Source organism: Carassius carassius, chromosome 28 (genome assembly GCF_963082965.1).
Source record: "Carassius carassius chromosome 28, fCarCar2.1, whole genome shotgun sequence".
NCBI lineage: Eukaryota > Metazoa > Chordata > Actinopteri > Cypriniformes > Cyprinidae > Carassius > Carassius carassius.
Genome location: NC_081782.1, coordinates 13,887,201 through 13,906,801, shown reverse-complemented (window position 1 = coordinate 13,906,801; position 19,601 = coordinate 13,887,201). Strand labels below are relative to the sequence as shown.

The window sequence follows — 19,601 nt, the reverse complement described above, 5'->3', positions numbered from 1 at the left end:
TCCATGATGAATAACCTACCACTGCATATTCACAATGGCATAGCTGAGGCATTATAGCATATTTCCTGTGTGGTCTAATATGTATCTTGTGTCATTTATGACTGTTCAGATCTGTCATGTAACAGCAATAAGTCTCAAAGCTCATCTCACCCTCATCCTAGTGCCTTTACTGCAGAGACAAGCACACACATGCACAAATGTACACACACAAAGGGCCCCTGAAAATAATCACTGTGGAGAATCTTATAAAGCGAGCAAAGCACACACACACACACACACACACACGAGTTCACACATAGAGCTGTTGTTCAGGCTGGGGTCCTGAGAGCGGGGTTCAGAGCAGCCAGTGTCCCGTCTGGCAGGAAGCACTCTGCATTCTCAGCGACGTGCCCTGAGTGGACAAATCATGCTGATTGTGTGGGTGAGAAACCCAGCGCTGCTCGCAAGATGAAGGCAGAGAGGCAGGCATCATGCAAAGAGACAGCTGCTCCTTCAGCATTTCTTCTCCTGTGGCTTTTCATTTTTTCTTTGGCAGGTAAGACATCGTCATGACTTTTCTACTGTGCATGTTGAGGGAAAACTTTCTAAAGAAGGAGAAGAAGAAAAAGTGTATGTCATTGTCAGTTTCCCTTTTCCAGTGTGTGTTTTGTTTGTGGGTGGCTCTATATCACAAATAGAGCGATCACTTAAGGGAATTAATTAGGGCACTTGATGAAACTGTAATGCTTAATGTTTTGTTTTATTAGAAATACTGTGTTCTTAATATGAATGCAATAATAAGGAAGTTAAAATGCAAATGGAATGATTATGTGACACAGACTTTAAAAAATGCCCATCGCAAAAAAAGTTTTTTTTAAATAAATAATCACACCACAGACCAGTTTTTATTTTTATTTTTTACGTTATGGCAAAAAAAATCATGCTGTCTTTAATCTCTATCTATACATTACTGTAGATTTATTTTAGAGGTCGCATTTGTGCAAAAAGTTTAAAAATATTCAGTACAATCACAACGGCATGAGTGAGTTGGCATGAGCTTTGCGTGACATTTTCTTAAAACCAGGTACAGTTGTGTCAAGGAAGGAGGCGAAGGCAAGAACATGTCCCAACTAAAGCTTAGTTTTCCTTGGAGAGCTTTGATTAGCAGAATCACTGGGCCCCACTGTCTACATCCCCCCATCCACAAAAGAGCATGTCTCTTGTACCCTGCCCCTGATTGGAGGAGAGCGAGCCTACAATCCAGACCTTTGTTAGCTCATCCTGGCAAGACCTTAACACTGAGAATTGTTGCCACAGCGATTGAGCCATGCCACACTGACTCACACTGCCCTGGCAAAGCAGGCAAGGACATCAGCAGGTGTCGCACTGGAGAGTTCAAGCAATGTGTATTTGTGGTTCATACTCCATAAACAGGCTGAAAAAAATACATATATAAATAATAATAATAATAAAATATATATCTGTGTAGTTAGGATATAAAAAGTTAAGACAAAATATTTAATTTAATAATGTACCATATATATATATATATATATATATATATATATATATATATATATACAGGGGTGCAAATAATTTTTTCAGCCTGGTTCTCATCAGAGAACCTGGAGATTTGGTTTGGTCCTTACACTGCATATAGCGTGACACATTAAATATAACTATAAAAAATTAATTCATAATAGTTATAATATTATTGCACTTTATTATTTTTTTTTAATAAAAAAAATCTAAAAATAAAGAAATAAAACCGTTCAAACTTAAAATCAGCAGGCTTTTATTTTGGCAGGTTGCCGGCAAGTAAGTATACGCGCTTCCGGATTTAGCGCTGCTGATTAAAGAGCGTCAGTGAATGAATTTCACGGTTTTGCATTGTGCTTTGAAAACGGTATTGCATAGCCTAGATTCATTCAGGCTGAAAATAAAACTTATAGTACAGTTTGTGATCTAAAATGGTAATTGTGTATTAACAGCTGTCAACCATGTTGGTACGCAAATGCGCTGTCAGAACATATTTTTTATTTTTATTTTATATATATATATATATATATATATATATATATATATATATATATATATATATATATATATATATATATATATATATATATATGCAATATCACACAAATAGTAATGCGTTCTTTCTATATTTTGGACGTAATAGTTTATTTGATAATTTTGATTGAATAATTATACAATATTGAGTAATATATATATTGATATATTTTTTATTAAAAAATTATTTAAAAGATAAAAGAGTATGATGCTAACTGCAGACTGAATCTTCTACCCTTTTTGAACTCATAGTTACAAATTTCAAAATAATTTATTTGAAAATAATTTCAAATTAAGTTGGAAGATGCATTTTGAGTACATTTTACTTTAAAATATAGTAATTTTGTGTAGTTTTAATACAACCCAAATTTATATTTTTTCAGTTTTCGGAAATGTTTATCCAAAGCCATTTACAGTACATTTAAGGTATTTAGTGTAAAGTTGTCACACGTTTTCCTCCAGTCAGTGAATACTGATTTGTACAGTATCATGAAAAGTTATAAGTCTGAATGGAAAATTCTCTTTTCCCCTTACTGCTCAGGATCATTTAACACATATTGATTTTTGTGACAACATGCCCCCATTGCTTTAATGTGTCTGCTTGTGAATGTATTTTCTGTGTGTATTTAGGTGTATGTGGGGTGAACATCAGCAGTCCGTCTCCTCTAGTGCGAGGTACACTAGGAGGCTCTGCTCTTCTCTCTGTGACCTACACCAGCACCAGCTCCGACCAGCCCGTTATTAAGTGGCAGCTGAAGAGGGACAAACCTGTCACTGTGGTCCAGTCCATTGGTACAGACATCATCGGGAACCTGAGGCCCGAATACCGTGGCCGAATCCTCCTGTACGAGAACGGCTCCCTGCTCCTGCATCACCTGCAGCTGTCAGACGAGGGCGCATATGAGGTGGAGATCTCCATCACTGATGATACCTTCACTGGGGAGAGATACGTCAACCTTACTGTGGATGGTAAGACAGACATAGACATTCCACTTAAGCCAAGAGCAACTTTCCCAATACATGTTGTCCTGTTCTCTCACAGTTCCAGTGTCCAGGCCTTCTGTTCACATGGTGGCCTCGTCCGTCCTAGAGCTGACTGAGTTCTTCATACTGAACTGCACTCATGATAGTGGCACCAAACCCACCTATAGCTGGCAGAAGGGTGGGAAATCTTTGACCAATGACTCGCGTCTGCTGCTGTCACATGACCAGAAGGTCTTGACCATCTCCCATGTTGTGATGTCAGATGATGACGTCTACAGCTGTAAGGTGGAGAACCCCATCAGCAGTATGAAGAGCCTGCCTGTCAAACTCACTGTCTACAGTAGGTGTTGAGACTCTACTGTCATCTTCATCCGTGAACTATGACCTAAAACGTTACATTAAATCTTGCTATGTTACATAATAGACAGGAACACATACAAATTGGAAAGCAGAAGATGCATGATATCTACATTCTTGCATTTGGCAGACAGGTTTATCCAAAGTAACGAAACTTGCATTCAGTGTACACATTTACATTTGATCAGTTATTGCTTTCCCTGGGAATCGAACCCATGACCTTGGCATTGCTAGCACCATGTACTGTTTGAGCTACAGGAAAGCCTTGATACATTTACCCCTATATGGGTGCCTATTAGTACCATAAATGTATATGTATTAGTACCTAAATGGTACATTTGAGTGAGTTGTAAAAGAGTACTGCCCCACTGATAGCTTTTCTACCTTTTATATATATATATATATATATATATATATATATAGAGAGAGAGAGAGAGAGAGAGAGAGGTAGAGTATATTTAAAAAATGACACAAACAAATAAATAGAGGCATTTGCATGTAAGATGGTGTAAAATAATGTGAATATTGTACATTACATTTTGAATACAAATTATACTTCATATACATATATTCATATTCAAAGCTTTAAATATTTAAAGGGATATTCACCCCCCCAAAAAATAAGTAAATTCTAACATTATTTAATCATCTTCATATTGTTTCAGAAATTTCTGTGCAACATAAAGATTTTTTTTTATGTAGCTCTTTTTCAGTAAACAATAGTTAATAGAGGGAAAAAATAAACCATAACAATATATATATATATATGTATATATATATATAAAATTGTGCACTATTCTAAGTCTTCCGAAGCAGCATTGTTGTTATTGTTGCTGTAAACTAAAACTATTAGAAATCTGTTTTAGTAACCGAAATAAAACAAAAAAATAAAAAACCTAAACTTTAAAAATAATAAAAATTAAAAAATAGAAATTTAAACTTAAACATAAATAAAAAGAATTAAAGTCCTAAAATTGCTAAAACCAAAAAATGAAAAAGTAAGTATACAAATGTTTATAAAATATATTTATAGAAATATTTGAAACAAAAACAAAAAAGCACATAATAAACTAAAATTAAAATGGAAACTGAATAAAAATAAGAGAATTAAAACATATAAATAAATACTATAATAGTATATAAATAATACAAAAATAACACTGTTCCACAGTCAAGTCAAGAGTCATAGTCACCGTGAAAAAGGGCGGCAGATTCTTCAAAAACTGAAGAAAAACTAAATAACCGCATACGGCTTTGGAACAACATGAGTGAAAAAATGAAAGAATGTTCATTTGGGTAGTTGGGGTGTTTATGAAAGGGCTGACGAAGGACATTGTTTATGAACAAGTGTTTTGCTCCACTGGAGCTCAGCTGATCCTCTCATCCATCTACCTCTTCACTTGCACACATTTCTGTCAGAACACTGAGCCCAGCAGGGTCCTGCATTCCTCCACACAGTCTACCCTTTAAAAAGCCCCAAGTTGACCCATTCATTCTTGCACTTGGTATTCCTGGCAACCTGTGCAATCAATCTTCCATTTGAGCTCTCCTTAATTTGGACCTTGTCTGCAGAGTTTGGTCCTTTAGAGCACTGTTTGTATTCTGGAGAGATATTGATGTACTATGTAACCTTGTATTCTGCTTTAAATTTTGCAGGACGGAGTTCTCTCTATATCATCCTCTCCATGGGAGGCATTTTCTTACTCATCACCTTGGTGACTGTGTGCGCCTGTTGGAAACCCTCCAAAAAGTACCAGCTCTATTGTCCTTATCCGTTCTCTTTGATAGGTCTAAAGCAAGCTGCAATAAATCTCAACAGCTCGCACTGTTGTTGTATGAAATGTCTTTGTGCTTGAAATGTTAGGAGGTCAAAGTTCCACAGATCAGACGAAAAACAAAGACCAAAGCAACTGATTAAACTGGAAAGAAGACATCTTTAACACATTTAGGCTTCTGTTTGTACACCACATGAATATGGTATTGGATTTGATATTTCTATCACAGTCGGTTATGTTGCTAACCAGAATACATCATTGTTTTATCTACAGAAAAAGGCAAGAGCTTGCCGGACAGAGCAGACAAGATGTAGCAGAGCAGAGCAACGGCAATCATGAGGGTAACGACAATTCACTGTTGTAGAAGTACACAAGATGAATCTCAATGTTTAATGAAAAAAGTCATTTTTTTCTCATAATAATATATATTACTTATAGTAAAAATATGTTACAAAAAAATATGTTGTTACTATTACTGTAGGGGAATATTTAGTTATCTTTCAATAGTATTTATTAATATTTTGAATAAGCTTATGCTTATATATTTTTTTCTTTTTACTTATTTTAACTTATATATTTTGTAACTTTGTAATCTTTATTATTATTATTATTTAATAACTTGCTTTTAAATCTTGAACATTCTCTTTACTGTAGTTGATATTGTGCCTGCTAGAAATTACCAGAACCGTCGGAACCCGGGTGGACTATATGTCCTCAAAGAAATGGTAAGAAATTATTTTTATTAATATAATGAATTGTTGTTTTATTTATTATTATTGATTATTATTTCCAGGATTTCCCTGATGGAACAGATGAGTCTTCTTGCAATTATATCAATCCTACTGATCCCCTCAGTCCACCTTGTTATCCCAGCATGGCTTCACCTTCTGTTCACTCTCCAGAAGCTTATATGCATTCAGGAAGAAGATACCCCCGTACCCCCGTCCCCTCTCCTCCATCAACCCCTCATCTGACTCTCACTCCGCCACACATGGGCAGCTTAACACACAAAGCCCACCCTCAGATACTAAGCCCCTCCCCTCCACATGCAGAACAATTTCCGATTGAACAAGAAAACAATATGCACCACCACAGCCTCCCGCGATGAGCAAGACGATAGAGAGTTAATGTGAGATGATGAGACTTTGTGGATATGGTAGTTTTAATTTGTCATTTGTATTAGTTCTCTTATGAAATTTTAGTATTTTATGCTTTTCAAATGCTATAGGTGACTGAATGATGTACAGGAGCAAAACATGTAGTTGTGTAGTACAGGTGAGTTTGTGGATGTACCGGATGATTTAATTGTTTTTGTATACTAATAGAAACATTCGATTTTTATCAGAATCATATATGGTTTCTAGCTACCTTAAACTAAGCCAATATAATATTTAAATAAAATAAATATAATATAATATATAATACTTTCATACTGTTTTATTTCATCTATATTGGGCATTTTTGGGATCTCTTAGGATTTACTGTAAATATTATTTCACACATCAGTATTAAAATGATTTTATTCTTTTTGTTTGTTTATTTGTTTTGAAGGAAAACGAATGTAAATGTCATATACTGTATGTTCAAAAGGACAAAAAGACACAAACCTTTGGGTAGGCCTACAAGGTTGGCAATTTACACGTTTTAACCACCAGAGGCTCCCACATCACTATCAATCAATTAAACATCTGCGTCATTTCAAAGCCTAGCTGGACCACAAATCAGCTTCTCTCTCATTCACTTTTCCTGCAGAATAATAGAAATAGTTTTTAATCGAGTCACTTTAACTTGATTAATTGATAGCATTTCTCACTCATTATAGAAAGTTTTACCTGAAGGTTTTAGTTTTGTTATCCAAATACTTAAAAGAGCATGGTGAAAATGTCTGTATTGTGTATAAATCTTAACATTTAATCGAAAATGTAGTAAACACTGATTCCGTCATCAGATGATGACGCTCTATCTTGTTCATCTAATCCTGTCAATCACAACAAGAGCGGGAGTTTACCTCAGACACTCCTGACAGTTCTACCAACACCTCAAACACCTCAAGTTAACTACAGCTTGGTTTATATATAGCCTATATATATAGGCCAAATATAATGTGAAGCCTGTCTGCTTTAAATAAAGGAACAATGTCATTCCATGTCAAATGCATGGATGATATTTTGGAAACAACCTATAAGTTTATAGTGCATTGTTTATCTGTTGAGCACATCTAACTTGCAGTTAGACACATTATAGTCACACTGTCAAACATTAGGTTTGTGATCAGTCAACCACAATGTTGGGCCGTAACTAGTTACAGTAATAATATTACTTTGTGCAGTAACTAGTAGTGTAATTACTAATAAGATTTCAGTAATATTATTAGTTACCATCCATAAAACAGCTAGTTACTTCATTACTTTTAATGCCTCAACGCCTACTTATTTAAAGTCCAACAATTCCTAGATTTATTTTCCTAATTTTCACGACTCATGAAAATTCCTGAACACATGAAGTCACCATGAAGTCACCAGAGCAGCAGGAAAGCTTGGAATATGGAAAAGCTTACAATCAACTGCAGAAAATATTGCCGTTACATTGATTTTGTGAGAAGATAAGATAATCTGAACACCAGTGTGTAAATTGTGGCATAACTTTACTCTGGCATTACATTGCTTGCTCACCACATCCCTCTGATCCCGATATAAATTGTATAACTATAATGAAAAAATCTTTTTAGAAACCTAAACATTTTCTTAATAACCTATCTATTCCTTTTGATAAAATAAATCATGAAATATAATCGTATATGGGTAACAGAGAAATGATAGCTACAGTTAGCTTCAAGCTACATATCACAATTGAATGGTGAATACAACACTTATAAGTCACTATCAATCTGAGTGTTTGTAATAAATTCTGACTGCGATCCAGTGTGGATTATCGTCAAATGATGAGGAAGAAATGTACTGTTAGTAACATTTTAGAATATCTTTTTGGGGTAAGATACACAATTACAAAGTAATGTAACTAGTGTAGCTATACTGTTGCCAGAAAGTAAAATTACTTTTGAAAGGAGTAACTGTAGCCTAATAAAGTAAATTTTCTCAGTAACAAGCCAAACACTGGTAAACCAATCAAATGTCAGGCATGGTAAAGTTGAGGATTTTATTTTCACAATAGACCTGTCTTGGAAAAACAAAATGAAACAGAAAATATGTAACTCTTACTCCATAAATAGCTCATTCACCTTGTTTTTAAATGCAGAAGGATGAGTTAATGGTAATATTGCTGTTTTCTGAATTATTGAAATTATTGGCATTAGGTTTGTTTAGATTCCTCTCAAGGGTTGGCAGTTCTATCACTCTTCTTTGCCTATGAACGCTAGTACTTGACATGGTAAAAAGCATTGTGTGTAAGTGGTGATTATGCAGAATGGTTGCAATCAAGGCTCATGGGAACATTTTGGAGTAGATACTCTAATCAGACCAGAAAACCCCAAATCAGAACGTCTGATTCTAAATGTAGTAGTAAGCTTTTAAAACAATCTTTCCACTCACTCTTTAACCTATTTCTATAAAGAATATAGTGAAATTGTGTGCTGGAACTTACTTCTACATCATTAAACATCCACAAGTCTTTCGCTGTGTTCAGTTATGAGCTGTTTGGTAGATTTTGTGTGGATTTTGAAGTCAATACAGTGTGGTTGCTTTTCCCATCTCAACAGGTCAGAGAAACCCAATATGAATCCTTCAAGAAGACTTTCAAGCTTCAGACACAGAGAGTGGGTGAAACATTAAGGATGCTGAAAAGCAAAAGGAGAAGATGAAAGGACCCTAATGGAGGAGTTTTCCATATTCCTACCCAGATCTGGCCCGGACACACATCCATAAACTGAACAACCATAAAACCTTTTATTATCAGGATAATGTCTTCCCCTTAGATCCTTTATTATTGAAATATGACCGGACTCCTCTCTTTTGTCCCGTGATTAGCAGCAAGCATATGCATTTCTGATTAACCAAGGTGTGGTTTTCTTTCTCACCTAGTCACATAAGCTTTTAAATTTATGCTTTTGTGCATGTCCGTTGTTAAGTCACCTTTGGTGATGTTGAAAGTTAGACATGAACTGCATTGGCCAAATGGTTAAAAAACAGGTTTGATCTCTTATTATCCACATTAGCCCTATTCAGTCTTATGTTCTTATCAAAACCGTCAAAACCCTTTTGTCAGCATTAAAAGAGCCCCTCTGGGCGGCTCAGACTAATAATCTATTTCCGCAGAGGAGTGTAGTCAGTGGCACATGAGACTCGGAGAATTAAGACGTAGGAAGCTTTTCTGGCCCCTCGGGGATGAGATTAGAGAGGAAGGAGGCTCAGAACAGGTTTGCGCTTGTATCTGCTGTTCACACTTCCATCCCCAGTTTGTTCAGGCTGTTAATGACCCAGCCGCAATAATAATGTTCGTGATCCAACGTTTTTGTGAGTGGCTATTTCAGCTGACCAGAACATATGTTGCTGTGAGTGGACACAGAAAACTGGCACATTACATTGACGGAACTGTCATTGTATTCAGCCACAATTACTTTCACACAGTTTCGGTTTTATAGTAATCGCTTCATTTTTATGTAAATGTGTATTTAGTATCACCTCAAAATTCTTAGTTTTTAGTTAAAAAGTTACGTTTCTTAGTTCAATCGCTGAAGCTGCATATGACATAATCATTTTTTCAGACGTAAATATAGACTGTAGGGTGGGCTGCTAAATTAAGCAGGATAAAAGAAAGGACTAAATTAAATGATGACAACAGACAACAAGGGGTCTGGGCACCTTTTCACCGTAGTAACTGTTTCCCTTGACAACAGTGGAGAGTGACAATTATATTCAGGGTCCTTCAATACCCCCCGGTTTCCCTTGCTCAGTTGCTCTGTTAGGCTCCATTGAGCACCTGGGACGGCTGAGAACGCTGCCTGCATGCGGAGAGAACTGGGAGCTGCTGACACCACACAGGCAAGACTGCTATTTTCTGACTCAAACATTTTATCTGCAATGCTACGAATAGAACATTTCATTACGTCCAGATTAAGTTACATGGTTAGAATTAAAGGTGGCCTGCTATATCTTTAAGAAAGTTTCCATGAAAGTCTCAGGTGACACTATGTCTGATTGTTTGGCAATCAGAGTCAATTGAGAGTTATTAAAGTTGTACTTCTGCACAGATGTGCACTATAAAGTGTGTTCTGTGGATTTGATTGGTCTTGTGAGAACACTTAATTGGCTTTTTGAGAAATAATTCACCAATAAAATGTAAATTATTTTCTCATTTACTCCAAACTTTTATAATTTTCGTCCTTCTGTAGAACACAAAAGAAGGTATTTAAGAATGTTTCAACTTCATACATTCAAGACTGGACCCTACTGACTCATTGTATGGGAAATAAATAAATAGCTTGACCCTTGTTTCTGCAAAGTGTAACATGGTTTAACCCTAGGTTATAGCTCTGCTCCATAGCCTGGTTAGGACAATTTTAAGGGTTAGCTGAATCTTCAATTACTGCTTAATTGTTTGTTTGACAGTGCAAGACTACATGGCTAAAGACATGTACTTATAATTCTTTATTTATTTAGAGAGAACATTTTGAGATCTGGTCTCGGTGGATCTGCTCCTGGATAGGGGTACCAGGGCAAGTGGCTAACTAGTTTATCCTGTCAGCATGGGGTCTGGCTCCTCCTCCTATGCTCCCAAAACCATCTATTTGGATGTAGATGGTAAAGTTCAGAAGGTGAGTGGCTCATTTTAGTGTATTTTTTTTTTTTTCTGGATTTAAACTCACAAGCTAGTGTTCCTCTTGCAATCTTGAAGTACTATTGGTGGCTGACCAATAACTAGAAAGCAGGATGTCTGATGGCCAATATAATCATGACAACTTAATGAGTGGGTGAATTAAATGCACACACAATTGCTTAAATTATATTAATGCATTTTATAGAACAATATTGAAACAGAAATATTATCAATTAAAAAAAAAGTGGTCCTGGTCAATATATATGTTTATTACAAATATTTGAGTCCTGAAATGCTGAATCAAAATCAATAGACTATTAAGCAGTTTGTCATATCACTAAATCTGTCGAGAGGAGTTCTGGGAGATCAGGTTAAAAATAAAGCTGAGGATGGTGTGTTCCACGGGTGTGACTGACATTGCATTCTATTGTGACACTTGACACATTGTTTTCTCCTGTTGTTTCCCATGAATGACTGAAGAACTGTTGTGTTTAAGTCCAATTTACAGAGCGTTGTTCTACCTACAGATCTAACAGATGCTCAGTCATACTCACAATCTGCATATTATAATCTCTGATTGATGAAAAATGTTTTATGCATTTTAGAAATACATGTGTCAGATTCAGCAGTTCATCTTGACCCATACACAACTTCCCAAAAGCTCAGAGAGACCAAGTGGTCATCGAGAGCGTTGAGTGTGGAATATGTTTATTGGCGATCTGAGCCTGTCTACCACAGCTGCCTCTTTCACCTTTTGTTATTCTCTATTTTAATGCTTTTAATTAATAAACTTATTTAATTGTACATATTAATTCTAACATAACTGTCTATATTTATTTACATTTCCCTTCAAAATGTGGGGTGTGTAAGATTTTTAAATGGTTTAAATCATTTTAATATGCTGATTTTGTGCTCAGTTCTGAATTAAGTTTTAGACCATTAACTTGATGATACTGTGAATATGTGGAAAGCAAAGCTGAAGTTTTCAATTTGATGGTTGAGTTTATATTTTGGGCTATGACTTGTGATGACAAACTTTGTTGTCTTTGACAATCTGAGTAAATGCAAAAAATTGCATTGCAGTATTAATAGCGCAGTAGCATGAGACTATTAGTACAGGTATGACAATAAATACACCCATAATACAACTAACACACCCTTATTTGTCCTGCTCAGGTGCTTTTCAGTCGTCACTGCAGCCCATGTGATATTAAAGAACTGCTGTGTTCCTCCTCCAACATCCCTAGGTCTGTATATCACTGATAATCTACACATCAATACATTTTCTCTGTAGTGTACAACATGTTCAGTGCCAGACATAATACAATCATTATTTTTTTATTTCATCTGTCTATAGGAACACTGCTATAATGATGGTGAACCCTGAAGGTGCACTTGTGTCCATTGATCCCACAATGCCCACCAACACCCCCAAGTAAAACACAGCCTGACCCTTGTTGTTTCTATAAGCAATTAAGTAAATTTTCAGTTTAATCTGTTATTTTGCCTTTTTAGCTCCCTGTACAAAGTCATGCCTTCATCTACTGGCCAGCTGGGAGGTAACATGGATATTTTTTTATTTTTATTTCATACAGTATTTGACTCACTTACCTTTAGTACCCATGTTTACATTTGCTTATTATAATGTTTCAAGCTATGAGGTGTCCTGCCCTGATTTATAGCCTGTGTATTTAACTCAACAGAAAAGGAAGATATGTTTCAGAATGTAATCTCACAGGTAGCAGAGCAGTTCAGCAGGTAATGGACATGTTTGTTTTCTCATGGACTAAATATGAATCTTTATCACCATAATGTTTTTGTACTCAAACCAAGAAAACATTTTTCCTTCCCTCTGCAGAGCATTCAGGATCAACGAACTAAAAACGGAAGTGACCAACAGACTGGCAATGCTGGAGAAGAGAGTAGAACGTATGTAATGACAGTGTTGCTGTTTGACTACTTTCTTTTTGTCTGGTTTCATTGCTGTTCAGACTTAGAGCTGAAGTACTCTACAAGACTCACACGTATCTAAACAGATTTTTCAGTTCAAGCAGCACGTGAACTGATCATCTTTTACTCTTTTCTAGTTATTGCACGAAATAAACATGAGTGAACATCAGAAGGTTTCTTGTTTCAGTTGCAGAAAGATGTAAATACACACCATTTTTCAGGTTCACATTAAACTACTCTCTTGTCTGGTTTGTTTGTCCGAAAAATGGCACTATGATTGGTCAGACTGCCTGTCAATCAAACTCCTGGCGAAGGGTCAATTATAGCTTGTTGAGGAGAGGTGTGATATTGCTTTTGTAAGCCTTCACGCTTCTGTTAAACACCCTGAGGAGAACCCTGAAACCATATCTAGAGACCCAAATATCATAAAGATATGCTCTTTTGGCTCAGGCCACCCTAGCAACAGCACAGACAAGTGTTAACCACTCTTCTTACTTTGATGATTTTCTATGCAGTGGAGGGGTTAAAGGTCGTAGAAATCGAAAAGTGCAAAAACGATTTGAAGAAGCTGAGAGATGAGATGACTTCCAGAGCAGGAGGAAGGTAAGTGAAAGAAAATATCACGCAAGCATGAAGATCTCTCTCTTTATCCATCTAGAGCGGCTCTTTTTCAAAAAAGAAACACAGATGAATTTAAATGACTAATCAACCACTCTCCTTTTAGAGTAAATTGTCCATGTAAATACAATTTCTCAGACAATGGAAAGAAATTAACTCCTAGACGTGACGTCCCCAGCTACCCAAAGGTGCTTTAAAGTTTTATGACACGCTTTGATTGAATTATGGGCCCTGCGTGAGAACATCTTGTCTCTATGTGGTATTAATCTCTGTTAATCTTGATTTCCTCAGTACACACTTTCTCAGGAGACCATTGACGCGCTGAAGAAACCAACCTTTGATGTTTGGCACTGGGAACATAATGAAGTGAGTCTGACTCACTTACATTTAGAGATGAAATCATGCACACATGCTCATTTTATGTTTTCCTGTTTATCAGATGCTGAGCTGCCTGGAGTACATGTACCATGACTTAGGCCTCGTGAAGGAGTTTAACATGAACCCGATTACTCTCAAACGCTGGCTGGTAAGAAAAATAGTATAATTGTCAAAATGAAATGGTGCAAGAAAGGTGATTTGCACTGAATTTTCCAGGTTAACAGCTCTGATTCTGATTATTTTTATATGTTCTCAGCTGAGCATTCAGGAAAATTACCGCAGCAACCCGTTCCATAATTTCCGGCATTGTTTCTGTGTGAGTCAGATGATGTATGGCATCATCCACCTCTGCAACCTTCAGGTGAGAACTTTTATGTACGTAGCAATTAGCACAGCAATGACTGTGGAACAGTAAAAGTGGAAACCTTGTGGCCTACAGGAAATGCTCACGCTGACAGATCTGGGCATTTTAATGACTGCTGCTGTGTGTCACGACTTAGACCACCCTGGATACAACAACACGTAAGATCTTCACCTCTGTGTAATTATGCTCTCAAGTCAGTTCTCATAAAAACATACAGGTGTACCCAGGTATTTGCCTACACGTTCATGATGACAATTTTACAGCCTTATATCTGTGCCGTTTATCTTAATAATCATTCCCATGACATATGACGAGATAATGTAGCGATGTCTTTATGCAGGTACCAGATCAATGCTCGTACTGAGTTGGCAGTGCGCTACAACGACATCTCGCCCCTGGAGAATCACCACTGCGCTGTGGCCTTCCAGATACTCTCACTGCCAGAGTGTAATATATTTGCAAATGTGGACCCGGAGGCCTTTAAACAGATCCGACAGGTATAGCACAAAATATCAACTTTATTGTGTAATGTTGCTGTTTGAGCATAAACAATATCTGCAAAGTTACAAAGCTGAAAGTTTAATGCCTACAAAAACGGCTGGTAAGGGACTACAACGAGCTTCTTCCCAGGTCCGTTATGTCACAAACCCAGATAAACCCCGCCCTCTGGAACACGCAATAAAGGGGGCAGGGCCATGCCTCGCTGCTTTATTTTATTTTATTTATTTATTTATTATATTTATTTGCTGAGCTGCTTTATAGAAGAGGAAGAGAAAACTAGGAGATGTAAAAATCTGTTCATATATGTTTCAAAACCAAGTTTCAAAACCAATGTTCTAAAGCAGCGATTCTCAATCCTGTTCCTCGCATCGCCCTGCTCTGCATCTCTCTCTCTCTCCCCCTCTCGCATTCAGATCGTGAGAAGCGTTATACATGGACGTGCATACTATTGATGTGCTGTATTAAAGCTTTAATCAGAATAAAACCATATATTAAAAGCTAACAGAAGTAGTACCAATTACAAACAACAGCGTATCTAATAGTATGAGACAACAACAAACAAACATACCATTAAGAGCCGTGATTGCACAGGTTCTGCGCGATCCTCTTCATTAATATACTCAAATTGATAAGCAATATAAAGGACGTCATTGTTTACAAGAACCGGAGCAATTTCTGAGCTTGAGAGGGGCCGGATGTTCAGACGCACTCAAGGCCGTTAATCAAAATCACAGCACACCGAGCCAACTGACCAATCTCAGCCCATTACGTATTTCTGAGGGAGGGGCTTCATAATAACTGGAAATAAATGGAGGCGTTTGTCAGAGAAGGGACAGATCGGTGTGGAATAAAGGTTAATTATGTAAAAAAATTATGCATAAAAAAAACAAAACAAGCATGAAAACAATCAAGCCTAGAAAAAAACCAACCTGTCCTCCAACCAATACGCTCGTATAGGTCGTTTGTCCAAATCACTGAAATACGACCCATCAGAGCGTATACTACAATTGCACCCCTATCAGCAAAAGGTCGTTTTCATATTAATGTTTTGTACTCTTTTATTTGCACTCTGATTTGCGTTTTGTGTAGCTCAGTTGGTAGCTTATTGCGTTATACCTTGATATTTAATCATGCTATCATGGGTTCGATCCCAGGGAAGGGACGTGCACGAAAATGTATATGCTCAATCAATCATAATTTAGCATGATTTCTGTGAGGGTTAGGTTTAGGGGTGGGGTTAGGTGTGGTCATTCAAACGAATAAGCCACAATAAGCCTCCTAGTAAAATATGTAGGAAATACTGTGAGATCGGTGTAAAAAGCCCACACATTGCATTTAAATAAAAGTTGCTTTTTTTTATTGGTAATGACGTTATACGTCATTTCATGACGACAGACGCAACGCGATACTGTCATTATTTTTACGCCCGCTAGAGGGCGCTTAAGTTTAAAACGTAAATATAGGTCGTAATAAGGTGCTTGCACAAACGACCTATATGGTCGTTTTTTGTTGTAGGACAGGCTCAAAAAAACTGTTGACCACCCCTTTAAGAAATGTAAGGGGCTGTTCACACAGAATGCATTTTTGTATTTAAAAAGATGCAGGGTAGTGAGATGCAGGGTAGTGCACACTCAAAATACAAGTGTAGGAAGGCGGAGTGAAATTTGTAACCATAACTGTACATAAGCATACAAAAAACATACAAAAAACAACTTCCAGTTGTCGATATGTGCTTGCTGCAGACTATGATGTTTAACACCCCCCCCCCCTTTTTTTTTTACAGAATCCAAAGAATACACATTGGTGGCTAACTTATTTTTTACTTTTACTTACTTTTTTTCAGGTGTGAATAGATTGTCTTGATTTCATATTCTCCGACATTGTATTTTTTTCCTTTAATTATATGACAGGTAGTGTTAAGGTGCAGTACTGCCACCTACTATGTTGGAGTGTCAGCAAGATGAAATGTTACTGGTGCTGGGTTACTTATGCTATTATTGCATGTGTGCTACTAACGTGATATCAATATACATTATATATATTTTTATATTATGTTTATTGTCAAAATCGGTATATTGCTACACCCTTACACACGCTACTGAAAAAGATGTAAGCGCAACCATCAAAGACGTCTGTCTAGCACATATTAAATTAAGAGTGGTAGAAAGCAAAATCATTCTGTGTGAATGACCACAATGTTATTTTTTGCAGTAAATGTTCTTACAATATCTAAATATGTTTTTATTATATGCCAATGGCAGGCTATCATCACACTGATTTTGGCCACGGACATGGCCCGGCATGGAGAGATTCTGGACTCGTTCAAGCATAAAGTGGACAATTTTGACTTCACCAATGAAGAGCATGTGACTTGCGTATGCATCATACACGCTTTCTGCCAAAACCACATCTTAAACTAGCTATAACCAACAAAAAGATTGTTTTTCAGCAGTATATGCCATGAATTTGTCAGGCACAGATTGTTGACAGACAAGTAAGGATTTGTCATCTTCTCATGTGTTCAGCTGAAGATGGTTCTTATCAAATGCTGTGACATTTCCAACGAAGTCCGGCCTACAGAGGTGGCAGAGCCGTGGGTGGACTGTCTGCTGGAGGAATATTTCATACAGGTTTGCTGACTCTACATCTTGTGTTATAATTGCTCTACAGTGGCAGGTGGATTTGTTTACGCTGTCTTGCCTTTGTTCAGAGTGATAGAGAGAAATCTGAGGGGCTTCCTGTGGCAGCCTTCATGGACAGAGACAAAGTCACCAAGCCCACAGCCCAGATTGGCTTCATTAAATTTGTTCTCATCCCCATGTTTGAAACTGTCATGAAGGTAGGTGAAATAGTCCAACAGTAAAGTAATAGTTCACCCATAATGCAAATTCTGTCATCGTTTGCTCATTTCATGATGTTTCAAACCATCTCATGTTTTTCCTCTCAGCTCTTTCCTCAGATTGAAGAGATTATGGTTCAGCCTCTCAGAGACTCACGGGACCATTATGAGGAGCTGAAGCAAATTGATGATGCCATGTCCGAGGTAAACACTCCTCAGCTCATAGTAATAGCTTACTGAAAGAAATATAATAATATATAAAAAGACGTGTATATATTATATATAGTATATAGACATCATAGACAAAGTCATACATATCATAGAGCCTCATTATAGAGTCCCATCTTGCTAACATAAAGGTATGTTTTTTGTTCAATGAGGCACAGAAGAAAAAATCAGAAAATATGTCATTAGGAGGGAAGAAGAAATAGGCACTGCTGTGAGCATAATATTTGATCCATTATACAGTGAGTACAGTGTTTTGTCCTTTTTAATACAACAGAAAGCCATTCTTTTCTGTTATTTGCTTTGTTTTCTTGTTCCTTCACTTGAATCTTACAGTCATTTTCCAGTAATCTGTGATTTTTATAGTGGAGGATTATTGGAAGAGTGATTATTTGGCTGATGAGTTTTCTTGTGTAATTTTAGGAGTAGGTTTTTTGACGCGTCTGCACTGTGTGGACAGAGTTCTAGCGCGAGGATCTGTGAGACGCTGGGCTGCTGTTGAAGACGGCTGGTTTGAATCCACTGAATCTAAAGGGTCACCTGTTTGACTCACGAAATCACGAGTTGATTCCTTGTGGCAACAGACTGCTAGTCCAGTCTGATTATTTCTTTTTGTCAACCTTTTTGGCTGACATGGGCATATATATTTATCACTGCAGTTTTAGTCCTGTTTGTTTGTTTTTTGTTTGTTTTTTTCTGTTTTACAGTGTTCAATGGAAACATTGCATTTCTATTGCATGCAAATACATAATATGTAGTCATCTAAAAGATTCTTGATCCCAAAGCAATTTGGAGACCGAATTACAGCCAAACGTATGAACGTAACTAGTGCCTTTTGAAAATGTGTTTTGATGAATATAATGGTCAGCACGATATGATACGGTACCTTTTGTCAACTTTTTCTCTCCTGAGTTCCTCCAGAACACAGCATTTCACATTTTAGGTGGTTTTGTGGTGAGCACAATAGCACTGTAAATCTGAATAGCAGCTTTCCAGGAACCCGAGAACTCCCTTTTCAGGGATTTGATTCGGTTTCCCATTATTTATTTGGTTTTTGAGATTTTAAATCAATGCATTTGCACTAGAACATCCAGATAGATGATACACTTGAAAGGAAAATTAGATCATAATTTACACACCCTCGTGACTTTTTCCCTAGAGAACATAAAAGAAAATACTTTGAAACATTTCTCAGTCCTGAATTTCATTGTGTGGACAGTTGAAACATTCTTTCAACTTGAAGGAGAGTAAATAGCAGAATAATAATTTTGGGTCATCATCAATTTAAATTATTCAATTTCTTCTTTTGCTATCGGAAAAGTTCCCACCAGAAGTCATACCTTGCTTACCACGTTCAATATTTGTACCCTTCTGCTCAATGTTCCCACCATTTTTTGTTCTCTGTATCCTATTAGCTCTGGTTTGCTTCTAATACGTCCTCCAAATAAGACAATAAAGTCTGTGGGAGTTCTGCCTTGTGGCTGTTCTTTTCTCCTTTTATCAATGTGGTAATAAAATCTCTCGCCAGGAGGTCACATGTGTTTGTTATTATGACAAGGTTAGGCCTGAACGCATCATTTCATTCATATGTTCACTGTCAGCGTTTGGCGTCTTAGAGCAGCACATTTTGATGGATGGAGATCACAGCACATATTTCCTTCGCTTAGGGCCGCGTAACTTGTAGAAACAGGATTGGAGTGCAAGGTTTGTCATTGCAAGCTATCAATTAAAGCAGCTCATTTTAAAAGAGGAGTGGAAAGTGGTGTATAAATAGACTTATTTTTAA

The 19,601-nt window shown here is 36.9% G+C and overlaps 2 protein-coding genes across 2 annotated transcripts; both read left to right on the top strand.

Annotated features, from left to right (window-relative positions):
- The first annotated feature begins 306 nt into the window (after window positions 1–306).
- Window positions 307–6,388, top strand: hepacama (hepatic and glial cell adhesion molecule a). The gene is made up of 7 exons (XM_059514471.1): window positions 307–535; window positions 2,683–3,021; window positions 3,095–3,376; window positions 5,050–5,143; window positions 5,442–5,509; window positions 5,823–5,893; window positions 5,962–6,388. The coding sequence occupies exons 1-7, from the start codon at window positions 448–450 to the stop codon at window positions 6,274–6,276; spliced, it is 1,257 nt and encodes a 418-aa protein (XP_059370454.1). The 5' UTR covers window positions 307–447; the 3' UTR covers window positions 6,277–6,388.
- Window positions 6,389–10,787: 4,399 nt separating this feature from the next.
- pde9ac (phosphodiesterase 9ac) lies at window positions 10,788–19,045 on the top strand. The gene is made up of 19 exons (XM_059515125.1): window positions 10,788–10,938; window positions 12,117–12,187; window positions 12,298–12,375; window positions 12,456–12,499; window positions 12,644–12,698; window positions 12,799–12,869; window positions 13,406–13,493; window positions 13,615–13,696; window positions 13,800–13,874; window positions 13,948–14,034; window positions 14,143–14,247; window positions 14,326–14,408; window positions 14,591–14,747; window positions 17,013–17,126; window positions 17,277–17,381; window positions 17,462–17,590; window positions 17,699–17,794; window positions 17,971–18,057; window positions 18,239–19,045. Exons 1-18 carry the CDS (start codon window positions 10,870–10,872, stop codon window positions 18,019–18,021), a joined length of 1,560 nt encoding a protein of 519 aa, XP_059371108.1. The 5' UTR covers window positions 10,788–10,869; the 3' UTR covers window positions 18,022–18,057; window positions 18,239–19,045.
- Window positions 19,046–19,601: the final 556 nt, after the last annotated feature.